The 21,551-nt window shown below is 45.9% G+C and overlaps 1 protein-coding gene and 1 long non-coding RNA gene across 4 annotated transcripts in view; both read left to right on the forward strand.

The window, feature by feature from the left end:
- The first annotated feature begins 2,504 nt into the window (after positions 1-2,504).
- The window catches only part of LOC146007770 (poly(ADP-ribose) glycohydrolase-like), a 113,247-nt gene continuing 94,200 nt past the window's right edge, over positions 2,505-21,551 (forward strand). For 2 of the 3 annotated variants that reach the window (XM_083146374.1, XM_083146376.1), the window contains exons 1-2: positions 13,673-15,255; positions 20,842-21,087. In XM_083146374.1, the coding sequence (XP_083002500.1) occupies positions 20,861-21,087 (227 nt within the window). In that variant the 5' untranslated portion in view covers positions 13,673-15,255; positions 20,842-20,860. Of the gene's footprint in view, positions 2,611-13,672; positions 15,256-20,841; positions 21,088-21,551 lie in introns of those variants that run through there. The other variant, XM_083146375.1, reaches the window with a different exon arrangement.
- LOC146007771 (uncharacterized) lies at positions 9,023-13,667 on the forward strand. The gene is made up of 2 exons (XR_014444401.1): positions 9,023-9,567; positions 13,254-13,667. It is a non-coding gene; the product is annotated as an uncharacterized LOC146007771 (long non-coding RNA).

Here is a 21,551-nt window from a genome sequence, read left to right on the forward strand (position 1 = left end):
TGAGTAATTTTTTTTCTGTGCAGGTAAAATACTGACTGCTTTATTTTTACACTGCAATATAGATCTCACTTTGAAGTAAAACCCCACCCAAATCTAATTCTCTCTGCACAAGTAACACCTGCCCCACCTGCAGTGCACATGGTTTTGCCCATCTAAGAAGGATTTTGTCAGAAAGAATGAACCAAAATAAGGCCCATGGAGAGATTGTGAAAAGAGATTGTGAACGTGGCACATAGCAGCGTGGGTGTGTACCTCTACATCTGAGAGGAATCTTTTCAAATGACTTATATCCTAATGTAGATGAGTCCCAAAGCAGTTAGTAAGATCTACTATACTTGCTAAAGTGCTGGGAAACGGTGCTGATGATTAAATGTAAGTGTATCTATCTCTCATTCCTTTTTCCCCAAAAAATGTAACAGTGTAATGTGGGCTAGGTGACATGAGGGAGATTGCTAGACTAATGATGGAGAGAGGGAGATTGCTGCTATTTCAGGGAGTCTCCTGCAGAATGCAGGAGGGGAGGAAACTATGGTTAATGATAGTACCAGTCCCATCCCCACACAGTCCAGAATATGTATCGAACCATCCAGCATATTTGAACATTAGAGGTTTCGGTGTACCCTGCAGAGACAAGGTAGTATCATTGGAAGAAATGCAGCCAACCCACAGTATTTAAACTTGGAGTGACAGTGAGCCAGTAATCCATGTAGAGTCTCGGAAAAAAGCTGGTTCCCATCGTATACAGGCTTAATATGAATTGCAGGGTTATTGCACGGAGATATAGTAATCCCATCACGATCATCGGATGTCACAATGGTGCATAAAAAAGGAAAGGTGTATCCATATACAAGGCTGTAGGATTTGTAGGAAATACAGAAGTACAATAGTCAAGAAGAAAAGTTCCACTTCTGCATTCCCCGTACACAGTAATATAGAAAACGGAAGGTGTTTCCATCTGTGTGACCTCAGGATATACAGAATTTGCAGAAGTATAACAAATAGATGTAGCTTCTGTAACCCTGTCACCACCTTTGTCAGGGGCAGAGGAAAGGGAAGATTTTTCCACCTGTGTCTCCTCAAGTTTATGAAGGAGTCTCTGGGTGGAGGCTTGAATAAATTCGAGGAGATGAGAGACAGCCATGGCTGTGGTATAAATCATGTAGTAGTTTGGCCCAGAGTACAGGTAGCAATACCAGCATATAAGGCAATGTCCAGCACTATAATGATAATGTACAGCCTGATGCAGAGATTAGACAGGAATACTGGCCTGGAGTCCACAGAGATGGTAGAAGGAGCTGGCTGGCTCACCGCCCCAGGTATACCATCCGTTCCACGCAGAGACAGAGTCAGGAGATTCTAAGATGGGCGCGAGCACACCACGACCACCAAGATGTTCAGCTGAACGGCAGGGAGCAGCCAAAAGGGTCCAGTCCGGACCAGCAGGCAGTGCAGACAGGCACTGAGAAATGTCCAGCAACTCCGCCTATTAACAAGACTCACCCGCTCAATATAGCACCCGGCAATAGCTGATGGTGCAGCTCAGAGCACCACGCTGAAGGGCCCACCACTGAAAATATTGAGCCACAGATGGAGAGAGACACAGGGATGCAGGAGAGGCTCCCAAATTGATTTAGCCCAAATATAGGAGATAATGATGCCTAAAAGGAGTATAAATCAGGATGTTAGGCGGGAGAGAGTCTACTCCTTAGTCACTCCAGCCCCCCCCCGTTGCTCTTGCTATTTATTAATAGCGCCCGGTGTGTGGGCCATGCTCTCTGCACCCTTTTGCGCGAGTGACACAGGGACTCTTGGCTACCCCCCCCTCTCCATGGGACACTGCTGCCCATGGGTGGGACAGTCACAAAAATGTGACCACCCTGCGAAAATTGGGATAGCTGTGAGGTATGTATTTTTCAGATAAAATACATTTTTATAACATATCTATATATTATATAGTTATTATAATAAGAGCTTCTGAAATATCACATGGTCACACGGTGTTGGGGGCATTGAGGATACCACTGGGACCGATATACAAAGGACAGCAGTGCTGTAAGTTATATCGGTCTGGTATCCAATGGTCAGTCTGGGAACTCATGGAACAATGTATCAGCCTAGAAACCAATGGTCGGTCTGGGAACCGATGGTTAGATGTATCAGCGCGGGAACTGATGGTCAGCCTGTGCAGTGGAATCCTTGACTGAGCAGCAGAAACCTCAGAGGAATGCTGGAGATGTAACAGCAGGGGGGAATCTGGCAGCAGCAGCAAGCAGGTGCAGAAATCAGCAGTAGGACTCCAGACACAGGTAATTTCAGGTACTGGTATAAGCCTGGAGCCTAAAATGAGCCCCTGGGAAATCTCTCAGGAAACACACAATTGTTCAAGGCACTACTGTCTTGTGGGAGCTAATCTTATATCCCCACCAGTGGCTGGTGATTGGCTAACTGGCACATGACTGCAGTAGCCTCCAGGATTGGATCAAGGGATTTGCACTGCAGAAAGGTTACCTGAGACATGTGGCTGTTTATGGAAGCTAAAGCTGGTTTAAAGGATACACCAAGGATTGCTTAGTGGTTGGCAGCTGATGGTCTCCAAAATGGATGCGCCTGGTACGCAAAAAAAAACACAAACAGCAGCAATAATCAGGAGTTCCCACAGGTGCACAATTAGCTAGAAATGAGATGCAGCATGGAAACAAACAAGCTGTGAGTCACTCAGATAAATGAGCAAATATACATGAAATAAGTCTAGTTCGTGACACCGGGGCACCGAACAGCCGTCCGCTAGGTAGGTGAGAGTAAGGGTTTTGTTTTGTTTAGTCTTTGTTTTACACTATGATTAGTTTGTGTTTCATATATAGCTGATCACACTAGCCCAGTCCCTGCTCTGCTTTTGCTGCATATGAGTCATCCATCAGAGTGCTTCATAATTATAGGGAGATAGGAAGGGATAGGGGGCTGTAGTGTGGTACTACTGCCAGAGTAGTATTACTACTACTACTACTACTCTGTCATTATGGTGTTCCCACAGGGGGATAATGCGAATCATCCTCAGGGATTCCTGAGCAGCTACAGTAAATCACTGTCCTTGCAAAATAAACTTCTTAGTGGCACCCCTGGCAGAATCTGAAGAATCTGTAAGATTAGAAATACAATGCAGGGCAGGAGGAGATTTATCTCTGAAATGGGAGCCTCCTTAGAGATGGGTAGCTCACAGCTGAGCCGTCCCAAAGATCCGGATCTTCCAAATGAACCATGAGCTGGGGGCGCGGCTGCTGGAGTGAGACAGTTCTTTTCCAATCACTGACTGTCAGTTATTGGAAGACCTGTCCCGCTCCAGGATCCACTGCTCAGTCACACTCACACACAGGTCCGGCCTATCAGAGCCTCACTGACGGCTCTCAGCTCTTCTTTTTTTTTTTTTTTTTTACATTAATCATAATAATGGGCGGGATGTTGTGACATCCGCTGCCCATTATCGCCACCCTTCGCCGGCCACCGCATTTTTAATAACGGCATATGCTCTAACATATGCGATTATTAACGCAAGGGACAGCTCTTGCGATAAGATCTGTCCCTTGCGATGCAGCACTGGCACTGGACTTTGGCACTGGACTTCCGGGTCTGTGACCCGGGAGTCCATCTGCGCATGCGCAGAGTGACGGCGCCGGCTACAGGGCATGCTGGGAGGCATACGTGATTGATGGATCCCTCAAACAGCGCTGCGATATGAAGCCCATAGGCTTCTGCAGCAAAAGCTGGCGATTCCCTCTGCAGCGCTGCCACTGCGGAGGGGCCATACAGCATACAGAAATGTGGTAAAAACTCTGATAACTGGGTTTTTACCGCATTTCTGCTTTAGAGAATCTCCCCCAATATCAGTATTAGTTTTGTCACCCAGGGTGCGGCCACGGCATTCAGAAGTGTGTGTATGTATGTGTATATATATATATATATATATATATATATATATATATATATATATATATATAAGAGAAGTTTTATTGTTCCTCAGTGAGAAAAACAAAATAGCAATCTAGCAAATATGATACCTTTTAATGGGAGGATACGGGGTTCCTCAATCACTCAGACACCGAGCAGATGAAACCAAAATATGGTTTATTTTTATCACAGCACACAAAAGTAGATGAAGACAGGAAAAAGAGGCAAATGTAGCATATAAACGTTATCGGGTAGCAGTCCAATGGCAGTCCTTGTAGCAGCAGTTCCAAAGCACAAAACTATCACTCCTCCACACAGCAGTGATAGCAGATAAGTCCACACGATACCTAGACAAAGCACAACCTCTTAGTCCAGGACAGTCCATATAAAAAAAAAAATATATATATATATATATATATATATATATATACACACACACACACACTTCTGAACACTGTGGCCGCACCCTGGGGTAACAAACAGGTTTTTTTTTGTAATACTGAAATTATTATGATTATTGTAAAAAAAAAAAAAAGAGCTGAGAGAAGAACTGTCTCTATTCCGTGAGCTGATTAGTTCAGAGCCGCTCACGGGAAAGAGCTGCGTTGCCCATCTCAGGATGCGGGAGGGTAAGCAACTATGATTGTATATTTCTTGAGACACGCCATAATGAGCACCAGTTCAATACGTCCTACTACCAACATTCACATCACTTACTGTATGTTTCTTTGGCTGGATAGATAATGCAGGTTAAGGGTGTTCTTTTTAAAATAATTACAATTCAGCACAGGAAACTGCTATGTGGGGGTAATCAATCCCGGATTATGGCTGTCGATCCCTCCTGACAGCCGTGATCCAGGCCCATTTACATTTTGGCTGACAGCAAATCAGCAGGCAGGTTTCAATGTCCCGCCTGCCGATCGGTGAAAAGTGGTCGTGTCCGCGTAAATGGCCTTGGATTGTCGATCTGCGGCCGGGATCGCGACAATCCACGTCCGCTATCAGCAGACCAGGTACAACAGCTACTAAAGTCGGGCTCATTCTGCCATGATTCCTCTTCAATGCTGTTGGTAAAGACTTGAATACTCCCCTTAGTGTATATACATATCTATCTATCTATACACATACACACAGGGTGGAAGGGGTTATGGTTACAGGGACCCTTGGAAAGTGTAATATTCTATAAATCACAATAAATAAGTGATTTTGTTCTCCCTTAGGGCCTTATTCTGGTTGGTGCGTACTTTCCCTTTTACTTTCAAATGGCGTTTTTTAGCCGTCTGCGCATGCGTGGGGAATGCTATGCGCATGTGCCACGCATGGTCTCCGTACTTGTACTCACTAATACCGCACAGAAATGTGCACCGCAAACACTCGGGAAATATGGGCGTATTATGGGCGTCATTCGGAATGACACAGGGGCGTACTTTCAAAGTGGGCTAAACTGGGCGGAAACATGGGCGGGCACGGGGGAGTACACTTATTTTGGTAGGCGTGCATTCGGACAGCACACCGAATGCACGCGAACAAAAAGGGAAGAAATATGCGGTGTTCATAAGCAAGTATTGCTTTGCGGACACCACTCGGTCATGCGCTAGGCAATCGGAACGCCTAATCAGGACGGACGCACCTCAACCAATGTCAGCTGAACACAATACAATCACCTACTTTACTCATTCCTTGTTAATTACACGCTTGTCACTGCTTCAATTGGAACCATTGCAGCTTAAATGGAACATTACTAAACACACACACCTATATGCTGCTCTTTTCACACACTTTTACACTGCAAATAATGGACACAAATTAATATTAATAATACAAATACACATGTCACTTCTACATGTATCAATTAAACCACACATTTGGGGGAAACAAAAAAACATTTATTAAATGAACTTATAAAATAAATTAGAAACCGGCACAAAAGAAAAGGTAGCATACCAGCAATAAAAGTAAATAATATATAATAAATACATGTATTATAGACATACATAGCCACAGCAGAATCATTAGGAACACATCAGGTGGTTTCACAACAAAAGTATAGCACCAACACTTCAAGTACAGCACACAGTAATGGTAGCCGAAACAGGGCAACAGGGGAACCAAACATGACATTCGTAGCAAGGGCAAATGTGGGTACCTCGGCACGGAATTGGGCACAGGAAGCTGACACACACAGCTCAATGAAAGATTTGGGAAGACATAACGGTGGAGATTAATGCGGACACAAGTTCATTTGCGGGCACGTTTGCCCCTGGCAGGCTCCTTGCCACGTGCAGCAGCTCTTCTGCCACAGCCACGGTCAGATGGTGGCGCAGGTGGAGCACATGCAGGGGAGGGGGTGGATTGTCTTCCCCCTCTGGCAGCAGGGAGTGCTGATGGTGGTAATGCACCAGAAACGGGTGACATTAGGACCCTATTGCTGGCAACTAGCTCCACCATAAGATCATTATGGTGGAGGAGGAGTTCATTTTGCTGCAGGGCTTGATCACACAGCACCTGCAGGCTAGCAGCAATTGACTGCTGGGTGCCAGCCATGGCCTGCTGGGCCTCAGCAATAGCCTGCAGGCTCCCAGCGATAGCCTGCTGGCTGCTGATCAAACCCTGCAACACCTCCTCGGTCCTACGCACCCGCTCTGATGCAGACTCTCCCTGCTGCTGAATATTGCCAAGCACATGCCCCCATGTGGCCAATTCAGCCGCGGACATTGGCTGCTGCTGCTGCACGGGCCTGCTACTGGGGCCAGGTGGCACAGACTCCTCAACCTCCTCAAGAGATTCTTGACCAAGCGGTGGGGATGCTGGTGAAAGAGAACATTCCAATTACCACACATTACATGAAAAATTAGAAGCAGCTACTTATGGCATGGCAAATAATTACCTTCAAGCAAAGAAGCCATGACTTCCGCTGGGGACTCGCTGTCCATGGTGCTCACCCCCCGGACCTCCTCCACTGCAATGCAGCACTCGGCCATCTCTTCCAGGGGGGTGAGCTTCAGCTTTCCAGGCATGGGGCCAGCCCCAGAGGTGTGGCTGTGTTCCCACCGCTGGGTCAATTTCTTTTTGAGGTTAGTTTTGAAGTCGTGCCACCTGCAATCAAAGTGTACATATTAATACATGTCACTCCTCATGTTTGCTGTAGCACCCATTGCAATCTGAAACATAATACAACATGTGCCTCATGACACCAAACTTAGATTATATTACTTTTGAAAAACAACCCTTAGAAGATACACTCACACTCACCCTACAATAACTATAAATTCAATGACATGGCAAACATGTCTGTGGCTCCAAGCAACGTCACCGCCCATTGACCAACTCCATCTAATATCTAATGTAAACATTACTGGACTTGTACTGCTCAAATGTAACACACATGAACTTGCCTCTTCTTAACGTGCTCCGTCTCACGAACTTGTGGAGCCACCGCATTAATCTCCGCCGTTATGTCCTCCCAGATCTTCCATCTCCTTGTGTGTGTCAACTTGTCCTGTGGACACTCGATCCAATCCCGTGCCTGGGGCACCAGGATGGCAAGCTCCTGCGCTTCGAATGCCATGTTTCTGGTGGTTGGTTCCTCTGTTGGCCGATTTCGGCCATGGCCACGACCACTGGCACGGCCACTGCCACTGGCACGGCCACGGCCACTGGCACGGCCACGGCCACCGGTCGCTGTACTTGAAGTGCTGGCCAGGCTACTCTGTTGGGAAGCCACCTGCTGTGTTCCCAATGATTCTGCTGAGGCTGAAGATGGGCCAGCTGCCGATTGGCCTGATGTCGATGGCCCATCTGGCTGCTCTTCCCCCAATGGCTGTTCTGGGTTGATGGGGACATAGGTGGTGCTGGAGTCCATCTGAGCAAATAGGTCCTGCAACTCCTGCTCTTCCTCAGATAGAGATGCAGACATGTGTGCAACAACATTGCATTTGGCAAACACACCTTTATATACTAGTTCTGTAATTGGCGTACATCAGCGACACCCTGCGTTCCGTACGGCCGCATTCCGTACGGCCGCGTCAACCGTGCGGCGCATAGGCCACGCCCCTTGCTGCGGAAAAATATTTCAAAAATACATGGCAAACTGAGTAAGTCTGATTTAGTAGGTAAATGCAGATTTGTACACCAATCACCAAATAAAACTGAGGTCAGACATGAAATGTATATGTGAATGTACATCTGTACTGTGCACTTGTTTGGTATGTAGTACAAATGACAATACCCATTCCATATGTAAATCCAGTCCACCACTTAGGCACAAGTAATCAGTGCTAGCATCCAAATCACATGTGAAAGCTCTCCAAATTCTGCCTTGATGCTAGCTTCTTTTCATTCCACCTCTCTAGTATGGGCCTGTAGAAGGTAAGTGTACACAAGGCAGCATGGCCTAATATTGGTAAAAGGTCTGGCACTATTTGCTATGTTTCTGCTGCATAGCTTTCATTATAAAATAGCTGTTTAGTACCGTGTTGAGTTAGGTGTAAGTGGCTAGTGATGCAGACTATTTCACCTGTTGCTTATACCCATGTTTGGTGAATGGTATAGATTATATATAATGGGTTCCCATCTTATTTTACACTGTCTGTTTAGGATGGTCTGCAAAACTATGCAAAGGTACAGCAAGTGTGGGTTTGCGATGCAATGGGTTAGCCGTCTGTTCGGGCGCATACACGCTGTTAGTGTAAAAATGAACAATAAAGTTAATACCAAATATCACTCTGATCAACCAATGACAGCACATGATTGCTTGATTTGTGCCATTGCTAAGATGGCGTCCTATGGCAGAGCAGCACCCTTTTCAGCTGCGGAGCTGAGGACACTGGTCTCCGTTATGGAGACCAGGCTGGGGCGGGCGGGCCCATTCATCACAAACCGCCAGAACCGGAATGCGTATGCAGGTGCGGCGGACCATCGCTCAGCTGGAGCGGCGGTGGTCTGACCTGAGGCGTCGGTAGCCGGATTTGCTCCAGCAAATCAGGGGCAGTATTGCTAGATGTGAGTGTTTATACATTAAATGTCCATTTGTACCTGATTGCTTACATGACATTATTTAAGACAATAAGGTCATCAGCCTGATCATGAGTTAAACATGGCATACAGTATATGTGTGCTACTTCCTGTTTGACACCCTGTAATGGTCATAAAATATGTTATTGGGGAGGATTAATGTTTGTGATGCTTGCAATGGGCCAAATGTCACAGCATACCTGCCATGTTACAGGCTGTGTTTTGTAAAGGCCACTAAGGAGCTGTTTGCCTGTACAATTATCTGTACTTATAACCTTTGCATTTATAGCTTGATAAGGCTTAATACAAATGACCACTAATTGGCACTTTTTTGTTTTTTCCCAAACACAGCACGTGATCGAGCAAGACAGGCCCGGGAGGAGGCAGAGGTGGGCCAGGAGGAGCTTGCCCAACCAAGGGCCGAGGAGGTGCTTCCTGGGGAAGGGATGGCGGAGGAGGTGCCAGAGGAAGTGGAGGAGGAGGAGGGGTGGGCTGTGGAGGCGCTGCCACCAGAGGAGGAGGTCCAACCAGAGGAGGAGGTGCCACCAGTGGAGGCCCCTGAGGAAGAGGAGGAGGTTGAGGCCTGTGAGGTTGTCCAGGCGGCCGAAATTGGTATGTATACATAAGGATTCATTTATCCTTTTGTCATCTACTATTTTCTATGTAGCACTGGTGATTCAATTGTGTTTTTCAATACTATAAAGTGATAAAACAAACTGGGTAGCAACAGACACACTTAGGGGTTAGATAGGGTGGGCAAACCATCCCTTTCATCCAGGACACATATTAATGACACAGGTTGTGGGGATGGCTTTCAGGTCGATTTTAAGTGTCAATGAACCAGTGTAGTTAATCTGTATCCTGGAAGAAAGGGATGACGTGCTCATGTAAGGGTTACATGTCCCTGCTGCAAGCGTACAATCTGCAGCCTCATATAGGTGAGTAGAGTTTACAGGTGCTTAATTTGACCAAACTAGATTCAGTATGGCATAAATGGAGTATGGACAGGCGTGGCTTAGACTGGAGTAACAAGTGGTCAGTGCCCCTGGGCCCTCCTGTAGCTAACCACCCCCTGCGGTCTGCATGTATGTTTGGCACCATAATTGTTTGTTGATTTTGTGTTTGTAATGATTTTGTGCATGGGAGTGGGTTAATGCTGCAGCTTCACCTAACTGGCATTATGACAATGATTTCTGGAGCAGACCATCAGCAGGCAAGCCATGCTTGATTGCACAAATGTACTGAGCATTCCTGAGAGTTGACTAAGTCCCCTGCCATGCTCCATCATATAACAGACACTGAACTTTGTTTGCAGAATTGGGATTGGTGCAGCGCGTGACATGCTTCTCAGAGCTTAGTCATGGGTGGGTTTGGATTGAGAAGGAGCACTATGACTGTGAGGTGTTCTACAGAGTAAAGGGTAGAGGGGAAAAAACAGGCTTTCCATGTAGTATGTATGCATGTATGTATAGATGTATGTGTCATATATATAGTTATATATGTGTCTATATATAGTATGGGAATAATGGGCGTCACTCCGGGACTTGGTGAAGAAAAGGTGAAAATTTATTTCTCTGTGCGGTCTACGCCGTTTCGGGACAAACCCTTTGTCAGGACCAGAAATATGGAACAAGTGCAAACAACAATGTGATACAGAAAAAAGAACTTACATATAGGGGACCCGCCGTGTAGCGTCCTCCTCCGTCTGGGACTCCTGATGACGACTTCCGGGTACTCCCGGAAGTGACCCGTCCGTCCTGGCAGCGGAGGAGGCCACACTGTGGGAAAAGTGTACAGTGCCAATAGTTATAAGTTGCATAATAAAGTGCTTGTGCTTTGCTGTAAACATTATTTCAATATAAAGTGCTGATGAATGTGCATTAAGAACACAAAACAACATTTAATATCTCTCATACAGTTTAAAAACGCTGCACTTTCCCTGGACTTGTTTTTTTGCGGCCAGTAGATGGCACTGTGGCCCAACATAATCCTGTGACATGTACAAAAACGTATAGCTGCTTATCCCATACAAAGTGTTAAAGCTATACTCTCAGCATTAATAAGTACGCTGTATTAAGGGGAACACTTGCATATTAGAAAGATTGCCAGTGTACCCTCCGTTTTATATGCAGAGAGCTCTATGCTCCTAACTGGAATCTGTCACGAACAATTATATAAAAGAATGTTATTCTACACAATGATATGTCTTATTTATAAGAAACTACCCAGATTCATAGTTTCGTTGAGACCCCCCGGTTTGAGGGTCCCTAAGGTGTGGATCCACCTACTCTCTATTTGTAAGAGGTGTTTGCCTCTATCTCCCCCTCTTGCAGATTCCGGGGCCTGATCTATCAATTGAAATCTCAGATTAGCCACCCCATGCTTGTCCAAAAAATGTCTGGCCACGGTTTGTTCACTGTGGCCCTTCTCAATTGCCGCACGGATGGCAGCCCTGTGATTAGCCATCCGTTCTTTGATGGTGCCCGTTGTCTTGCCAACGTAGTTCAACCCACACGGGAACGTCAAAAGATAAACCACGAATTTAGATGAACATAATAGAACTGGTTTAATGTTATAACTCCTACCCGTGTGGGGATGGCGAAACGTGGCTCCTGGACTCATATAACTACAGGTGACACAACCGGTACACCTGTAACAGCCCCCTTTCCGGGACAAAAAATGTTTGGCCTCTGTTTTTAATTTTGAAATATCTGTTTTAACAACTCTGTCCCCTATGCTTCTCCCCCTGATGAAACCTGTTTGAAGTCTGGTATTTCTTAGACTAGGTATGTGGGGATCAGTGGCTACTATCGGCCACATCGATTTGGCTCGTTTAACTAACCCTGGGCTCTTATCAGAGTAATGTTTAACCCAGGTGAAAGTTTCGTTGGCCTGACTCTTTTTCTTGGGGTTACTTTTCAAGAGTTCTGATCTGGAGACGCTAATGGCTTTTTTCTGAGCTTCTTTCAAAAGTTGGTAGGGGTACCCTCTTTCCAGGAACCTATTAAACATGCTTTCTAGTTGGACATTTCTGATATTTTCGTCACTATTAACCCTGCACACTCTTATGAACTGCGAGTATGGCAAACTCGCTGTGGTGGCTTTAGGGTGAAAGCTCTGGAATTGCAGCATCATATTGCGGTCGGTGGGCTTCGTGAAAAGTCGGGTACTTAATTTGTTTTCCTCTTTGATGATGCGTACATCTAGGAAGTCAAGCTGGGTAGGGCTTATTGTATATGTCAATTTGACCGGACTATTTGATTGGTTGTGTTGTTCTATCAAATCGACCAGGGTCTCTTGTGGACCTGTCCACAATAATATCAGGTCATCTATATATCTATAGTAAAACCTTGCAAATTGTGTGAACACTGGATTCTGCAAAAAAACAATATTCTCGACATGATGCATTTAGGCATTCGCATACACTGGAGCGGAAGGAGAACCCATGGCACACCCTGACAGTTGGTTATAGTACTTTTTGTCATGCATAAATACATTGTGGGTCAAAGTAAACTTCAGCAGTTGTAAAATGAAGTTTGGATCTGGACCTGTGTAATTGGGGTTGTGTGCCATGAGCTCTCCCACCGCTTGCAGTCCCTGCTCGTGGGGGATGCAGGTATAAAGGCTGGTGATGTCGATCCCCACCAAAAGTGTATTGGTGGGGATGTCACCCAGCTCCTGCAATTTGATTAATAATGAGGTGGTATCCTTGAGATATGTGCTGGTGTTCTGCACACAATTCTGCAGGAACGCATCCACATATCTCGCCACCGGTTCGCACAGAGACCCCCTGGCTGAGATGATAGGTCTACCAGGAGGCCTCTGTGCGTTCTTGTGTAGCTTCGGTATGATGTAAAATACCGGGGTTATCGGGTGCAGACGCAACAGGCTTTTTTTCACATCAGGTGGCGTTAAGTGTTCTCGAATGGCCTTGTCCAAGATGGTTTCTAGTTCTTGTCGATGAGTCGGTGTAGGATTCGCATGAAGTCTTTCATATGTCAAACCATCTGACAATAGGCGGTCACACTCCTCTTTGTAATAGGACAAATCCATTACCACCACTGCCCCTCCTTTGTCCGCCGAACGAACAACAATGTCCGTTCTGTCCCCCAAGCTCTTCAACGCCAGATACTCCTCTTTCGTAAGATTGTGGGATTTAATGCTGGGCACTGTGTTGCTGCTGTTCTATATATATACACACACACCTGTCACGGTGCATGTTTAAAATTTAGGTATGACTATGTTAAATGTATGCATGAATATCATTATTAATTTTTCAATTTTGATTTGGTCCACAGATGAGCCAGCCCAAGCACAAGAGGGTCTCCGTGGGGCCCTGTTACGGATAAGAGGCCACTTGCGGCAGGTGCTGGTGGAATTAGACCAGCTAGTTGATGGGGAGTTTTAATTTTTATTTATTTTTCAGTTCGAAGTTGTCTGTGTGTTTATTTAAAATGGGAAAGTATATGTGTAACTTGTTTAAAATCTTTGAAATAAGCAAAATGTAAATAGTGTATATAGATGTATGTTAGGGTCACATGCTGTAAGGGTTAATGTGTGTAATGAATGTACTAGGAATGTGGTTCAGTATATATTAGGATTTAATTGATTCAAATAGATAACAATCCCTTTTTAATGAGGTTGCCTAATTGCCTAAGTGGGTCATGTGATCGCTGTGTGTACTCAGTAAAAAAGTGTTGTATTGAGCGTAAATACTCCGCATCGGTGCGTACGGCCAGCTTTCCGTCCGTTCTAACGCGGTAAGACCGTGCTTACGTGGTAAGACCGTGCAGAATCTGTGCGTGTCCACCGCACACGCAAGGTTTGTATGTCGTCCGTACACACGCCCTGTTATTAAAGAGTGAGCCCGTCCGAATGCGGAGGACCCGTGGGCGTTTCTACGGACGATGTCCGCACAGCGTTGCGTGCGGACAGCACCGTAGGAATTCGGGAAAGTACGCACCGACCAGAATAACCTCCTTAGTAGCACCTGTTTGTTATGTCTCCTGTTAATGCGATCAATGTCCAACACAGACAGCATACAGTGTATACATACCGTACATTCAAGATGTGGTCAATACGTTGGCCATAACTAGCTCCAAAGTCAATAGGTCGACCACTATTGGTCAAAAGGTCGGCATGGTTGAAAAGTCGACACAAGCAATAGGTTGACATGAAAAAGTTTTCAGTTTTTGTTTTTTTTAAAGGTGGTTTCTCATATTTTGCTATCCAAGTGGGCATAGAGTGCAATTATAATAGTGTGCCGGGCGTAACAAAGCACCGTGCCCGAAGCATGGCAAGCAAATTGTTACACTATACGGCGTCCATGTCGACATAGACACACAAGAACCTCAGGGTTGCCGACCCTCCCGGAATTTGCGGGAGTCTCCCGAAAATCGGGTCCTTCCTCCCGGCCCCCGGAAGGGTGGGCAACCCTCCCGGAATCAGGGGGACCCCCACTGAGCCCCCCGATCGCGGCATTTATATGCCGCAATCCGCGGGTCTCAGGGGAGGGGGCGGAGCTAAAACGGCACAATCGTGTCGTTTTAGCCCCGCCCCCTCCATGGATATCAGTTATTTTGCCCATTTGTCATAATGGGGGCGGGGCTTAATGACGTCACCATTAAGCCCCGCCCCCCAAACGCGTAATGCAAGATTCCGGGCTTCTCCCGGAGAGGATTTTTTGAAAGTCGGCAACCCTGAAGAACCTCCCATAAAAACCCATGCTAAATTTTTTCATGTTGACCTTTTCCACGTCGATCCTGTTACTTGTGTCGACATTTTGACAATGTCGACCTAATTTATGTAGACCTTTTTCATGTGTCAACCTTTTCACTGTAGATAGTGGTCGACTGATTGCCCTAATTACTGTCGATCCTATGACCCATATCCGTACATTCAGGGTGAAAGTGAAAATGAAACTCCTAGGCTGTGTTGACATATTTATGACATAATGGAAGCCACCCTTTTTTTTCACCGTTTAAGAAAAAAATCCTTTCTTAGAATCTCCCATAGTCTCCTGGTACTGTAAGTCAGACCTTTGGCGCTACATGGCTATTATTTATAGCGCAAGGGCTTTTTACTACCACATGTAGCTACATTCCCAGATCAGTTCCTGTAAATGCTGTAACACTCTGCTGCTGATTTGACAGTTGAGTGTATGTGATTTGGAGAAGTGGGCAAACTGGAGCAGAAGCTGTAGCTCTCTATAAGAGCTCATTTTGCCATATTTAACGGATTAACAGAAGACTCTCCATTCTTGGTTTGGACATAAACGCAGAGATCAGACACGCTCAATAGGTAAGGTATTTCCACGTGTACATGACAAGATTTGTATTTACTGAACATTTGTTTGAAATACCAAGATCTTAATTCCGTTATGGTATACACAATAATCTTTAGCTGCTGGCTTTTATAATGTTTCATGTTATGTTTTGCTTTTTTGTTGCATGTCATTCTCATTAAAGTAGACAAATAGAATTTACTAAGTTTCTCCTGTAGTAGACTTACATCAGGGGTGGGGAACTTCAGGCTCGGTCTCAGTGGCCCTCCCACCTGCCTGACGGCTTTGCCGGGAGTAAAGTACAGGGGAATTCTCATGAGAGGTCGGTAGTTCTCGCGAGATTCCTCTTAATCAGCAGCAGCCACAGTGGCGTATCTAGCGTAAGGCAGCCCCCGCCACTGCTTGGGGGAGCGAGCAGCAGCGGGGGCTGTGTGGGCGCCGGGACACTGACAATTATTATCTAACATGGTGTGCCGCCTGCCGCCAGGAACGTAACAAGGGGGCAGCTAGGGGATCACTCTAAAGGAGGGCATACGGAATCAGCCTCTACCAGCCCACTGTGGCCACGCCGCACGATTCACGCTTCGTGCTGGAGCCAAAGATGACCCTGGCTGTTGTGAGGACCCAGGAGGGTGAAGGAGAGGACCCCTAATGGCCGTGGAATGCCCCAGAGGGAGCCTGTCTGGAGAAAACAGCCAGAAGACCGGAGCCCAAGGAGGAACAACCCGAGCGTGACAAGGAGTAGCATTCTTCCTCCTTCCGTTTCTTCATGCCTCAGAAGAAACAGAATGGTGCGCAGACACCGCGAAGGATACTGCAGAGTTCTATGAAGGACCCTGGCGTCCCTCTCCAGCGGAAGCGCCTGCATAGGAAGTCACAAGGAAGGACCTGGGCTGCAGCTGGTTCTTCGCCGACCCGGAGCCCTGGACAAAGTGCGCAGCCTGGAGCGGTGCTCTGCATCCCGGGCAGCGCTGAAGATTACAGCAGCCGGAGATCGAAGGGGCAGATGCGCCACAACAGAGGGTGAGTCTCCACAAGGCCCTTCTGCTGCACCACTCTGCAATACAGGGCATATTATGGGGGCTGTGCTCCCCTCTTGAAAAAGAATGTAAATTCACCACTGTGTCAGCATCAGATGTGAGCACACCAAGGTGGGCTTGATAGAAATTATGGTGCATGGGACTGAGAAAATAGGCAGCCCTTCTCCCCGTTTAATAAAATAACTGGGCATACATAGGGGGTAAGCTACCCTTCACAAACTCCTTTTCTCACATCAGGCAGTTTAGAGATCTCCTAATGTTTCACTGTGGGTTCCATTTTAAAGTTTCTTTGTGGGGTCCCGGTTCCCAGATATGTCCCACTTTCAGTGATACCCCACAAGTCTGTAAAAGGAGTATCTACTATGGGGGTATTACACATGGCAACGAGCATGAAACCCCTGGCATCGAGCATGTACCTCCTGGCAACGCACATGTAGGTAAGCCGCACTTATGGGGCACAATATGTAATAGGCATTATGGCGTGTAGCATACTATGGAATGCATACGGGGGAGGGGGGGGGGGGGGCGCCAGAAACATTTTTGGCTTGGGGGAACAAAATTTATAGTTACGCCACTGAGCAGCCAGAGACTGTCAGTCTTATTCAGCGGCAGCCGCCGGAGTGTGGGACGGCTGCAGCAGGACAATTTGTAAGAGAGATTTTTACATATTGCCCCCGAAGGATATTTTCCCCATACAAACGGCCCTTGGCACAAAAAAGGTTCCCCACCCTGACTTACATGATGTGTTCCTAAGTGCATATCAGCATATTACGATACTGTTGATACGTGTGTAAAAATAAAGACTGTATGTTGTAATACCATAATTTCCCATGATGCTGCTAAAAGGCTTTGGTATTAATGAATCTCCCACTTAGTTCAAAGTTTGTGCTTACATTATAAAATGAAATAACTTTATATGTACGCATTTGTCTTTTTACATGCATTACAGTAAGATAGAAATGTTTTTGGTAAATTCACTTTCCTGTTTTTTTCCAGATATTAGACAGAGGGAGCAGTCACTTATGGCAGACACTGGAGACAAAACTGTATATGTTTTTAAACAGTATGGGCAGTAAAACCATCTTGTGATTGGCTGATCTCTGGCTGTGTTTTCACATATGATAACGTGTCAGGCATAGGGGACTGATCTTCCATCTTCCCTAATAATTTTACAATTACTTATTTTAGGTGGTTGGTACCCTTTAAAGCAGTGGTGTCAAACTCATGGCCCTCCAGCTGTTGTGGAACTACACATCCCAGCATGCCCTGCCACAGATGTTATATAATGGATTGCTAAAACTGTTGCAGGACATGATGGGACATTTAGTTCCACAACAGCTGGAGGGCCATTAGTTTGACACAACTGCTGTAAAGTTTAGATTACGCTAACAAATCTGTATCGTTATCACTTGCTCCTGGTTTGCTAATTTGTAGCCATTTCTTTTAAAAAGTCGCAATCACTGGTGAAAGCATGGGTGATATAAAACTAAACACTTAGGGCCTTATTCTGGTTAGGTCGGTGAAACGTACGTACTGTACGTTTCACCGCACGTTTCCCGTACACGGACGGTGAGCAAAAGTCCGCCCACAGAACAGCCGCACACGGACGGTCACAAACACCGACAATGGGGAGTGGCGTACACTTGAGCGTACGCCACCGTGCACGGACGGATCTCCCTCTTAGCCACCGATATCTGGCGTACATCAGAGCGTACGCCACCGTGCAAGTAGAAATTGAGTCCAAAAACATCATTGTTGCTCTTAGAAGTGGTTTATGTGTCTTTTTCCATATAAAAAACTGGTAGGTTTGTGCTACAGTGAAAAAATTGACACATGTCGACTTCTGTGAATTGAGTGTCCTGCTTTTTAAAGTATACAAAAACACTTTCTGAATGGTTGTAGATGGTTATAAAATAACTACCTTGACATATATAAGCAGGTCTTTGAATGAATCTTACCTAAAATTAAACCAACCTTGCAGTTGTAGCACCGTACATTTTTGGTGCACACCCCCGTGTACGCCCAGTTTTCCTCATTATTCCGGCTGCTCCCCTAAAAACGCCCCCATGCCGCCCACAATGACCGTGCTCTTGCGGACAGGTTTTTTCGCACGGAGAGACCCGTCCGTGAGCGGTGTGAGGTCGCCGCACATGCGCATAGCGAAAGCTACGCATGCGCAGTTGAAGAAAAACCCTGAACCGACCGCGTACGGTCCCACCGTACCAAGCAGAATAAGGCCCTTAGTAACTTTTCCAGAATCTAAAGCAAATCTGCTGGAACGGATGAGGTACATTAAATATTATAACTGGACTTATTATTATGGTACTGTTTACCTAGCACGGCGCCCATCGCATTGATCGCATGTACATCGCATGCCATTATAGTGGCATGCGATGCCTGCGATACGATGGGTGCGATTGTAGCGATTTTACATAGGGAACAATGTTAAATTACCTTCCAATCAACCAGATCAACCCAATGGCCCTGATTTTACATAGGGAACATTGTTCCCTATGTAAAATCGTGTCCATTGGGTTGATCTGGTTGATTGGAAGGGAATTTAACATTACAAACACATAAGATGCATGCGATGCCTGCGATTTGCGGCAAGATACCCACGATATAGATCGTGGGCGCCGTTCTAGGTAAACAGTACCATTATTATTATTATTAACCGTTTCTTATATAACGCACACATATTCCGCAGTGCTTTACAGAGAATACTTAATCATTCACATCAGTCCCTGCTCCAGTGGAGCTTACAATCTATATTGCCAAACAAATGTACACGCACACAGACATTCTAGGGTTAATTTTGTTGGGAGCCAATTAGCCTACCAGTATATTTTTGGATTGTGGGAGGAAACCGGAGTACCCGAAGGAAACCCATGCAAGCCAGAGCCATGGTGGGTATTGAACCCATACCCTCAGTGCTGTGAGGCAGTAATGCTAACCATTACACCATCCGTACTGCCCATGAGTTGGGCCTTTAATTTACTGTACAGTACTCAGAACCTTGTCAAATATTAAACTTTACTTCCTACTGTAACTGTAAGCCTACCTTTTGAAAAGAGATTAAAGGGTCTAATTACAAAGCATTGGAGATTGGCGTCACAAGGGTGGTGCAGGCCACACCCGGTTGTCACGTGACGAGGGTATATGGTTACTAGGTCGACAAGGGGAAGGTCGATAGACATGCATGAAGGTCGACATGACTGAAGAGCCACAGGGTCATTATGTCGACACAAGCATTAGATCTACATGAACAAGGTCGACAGTCAAAAGGTTGACATGGGGATTTTCACTTTTTTTTTTTTGAGCCAACATGTGCCTGACAGGTGGTATTTTATGCCCTACCATCCACTAGGGCATGGTGGGAGAATAAAATAGTGTGGCGAGCGTAGCGAGGCACCGTGGCTAGCACAGCCATGCGAGGGGATGCAGTGCACTTTTTTTAGTATCCATGTCGGCCTTTTGACTGTTGGCCTTTTGACTGTTGACCTAATGCTTGTGTTGACCTAATGTCCCTGTCGACCTAACCCCATGTTGGCCTTCAGTGGTCAACCTAATGACTGTCGACCTTGTTCTTGCCGACCCTATGAGCCATACCTTTAGTAAAAATACGGTACTTGTTTCCTAGCACGGCACCCGTTGGGGTTGATCGCATGCCTTAAGTTAAGGTACTTAAGGCATGCGATCGACGCGATGGACGCGATTTTCTGTCAATTACCAACTTTTAATTGCCGGTAAAGAGATTCCCATAGAGAACAATGTTAAATGACTTTTAAAGTTATAATCGAGTTGGTCGCATGCCATTATAATGGCATGCGATGCGTTTGACGCGATCAATGCGATTTTACATAGGGAACAATGGGGAAAGGGCCAATATGGCCAATTTCTCATTGTGTATGCCCCCTCATGGGTATTAAGTATGATTAATGCCCCCCCATTGTTAACGCCACCCCACTATTGACGCCAACCCAAAGCGTGGCGAGATGATTTTATAAAGTGTGGTGAGTGCAGCGAGTCGAGCGGACGCATATACCTGTGAAGTTATGCGCGTCCCCTCGCGGGGCTCGCTGCGCTTGCCACGCTTCGGGCTCGGTGGCTCGCTGCGCTCGTCACACTTTATAAAATCAACTTCACGCCGACGTGGATAGTGGGGGTATGAAAAGGTCGTAGGACGCGTACCACCGCCCCTCGCGGGCTCACCACGCTTCGGGTTGGTGTCAATAGTGGGGTGGCGTTAACAATAGAGGGCCATTTCACCCCCAAAAAATCGTGTTGATCGCATTGCATGCGATTTGGTTGGAATGCGATGCGATTTTGCGGCCGCGATCAATACACTCAAAATCGCGGCGCCGTGCTAGGAAACAAGTACCAAAAATACTCCTTAATTCCACTTTGTCTAAACCTGTGGTCCATTCTATGAGGTATGAAGACTTGTTATAGGGGCGTGGGTCTGGTCTGATAGACTGAGCATTATTTTTTAAGTTATTCTGTATTTTTATTTTATCTGAGTAACAGTAGTCAATTAATAGGGTAATGATCTATTTATAATAGGAGATATCACTAGTTTGCAATGAACAATTCTGGAAGCCGAGATAAAAGAAATGGAGGAGAATCACAAAAAGACTTCAATGAAAATGACACTTCAGCAAATAAACATGACGACTGTGAAATGAAAGAACCAAAGAATGAGCAAGGAGAACATTCCGACAAGGATCTGAAAGAAAACCAAGGCACATGCAGTGGGCATGCTGACCATTCGTGTAGTGATGCTGGTGCAGCATCAAAAAATACTACAAGGTAGATATTCCAAAACATAGCTCTTGTCGGAATCCCAGGCTGTTTTTTGTTTCTCTCAACTGCAACTCGACAGTTGGAATTCAATGTTCCAACTGTCGAGTGTTGGAAAGCCCAAGTTTTGGCAAAAATGGCCACGAATTGTCGAAAAATGACTCTGCGTCCATTTCCCACAAAATAGATCCGGCCTGTTTTTTATCTAAAGTCGGATCTGTTTTGTCGGAAACTGCCTTCAATGCTTTCGGAAACGTCAGAATTGAATAGGTGGGGCCGCTATCTCTGCCAGTGGAAATAGCGTGCGGGATAGAATACCCCCTATATCTGGTGTGAAGTAATTCTGCACATGCCAGGATAATGCACGCACACTTTCACTTATGTATACGTGTGTATTTCTGAGACCACCTGCACCTGGAGTCAGGGCCGGATTAAACCTTTGGTGTCTTTACTGACCGCAAACTGCACGGGAG

This window comes from Crinia signifera, chromosome 6 (genome assembly GCF_055691185.1).
Source record: "Crinia signifera chromosome 6, ASM5569118v1, whole genome shotgun sequence".
Classification (NCBI taxonomy): domain Eukaryota; kingdom Metazoa; phylum Chordata; class Amphibia; order Anura; family Myobatrachidae; genus Crinia; species Crinia signifera.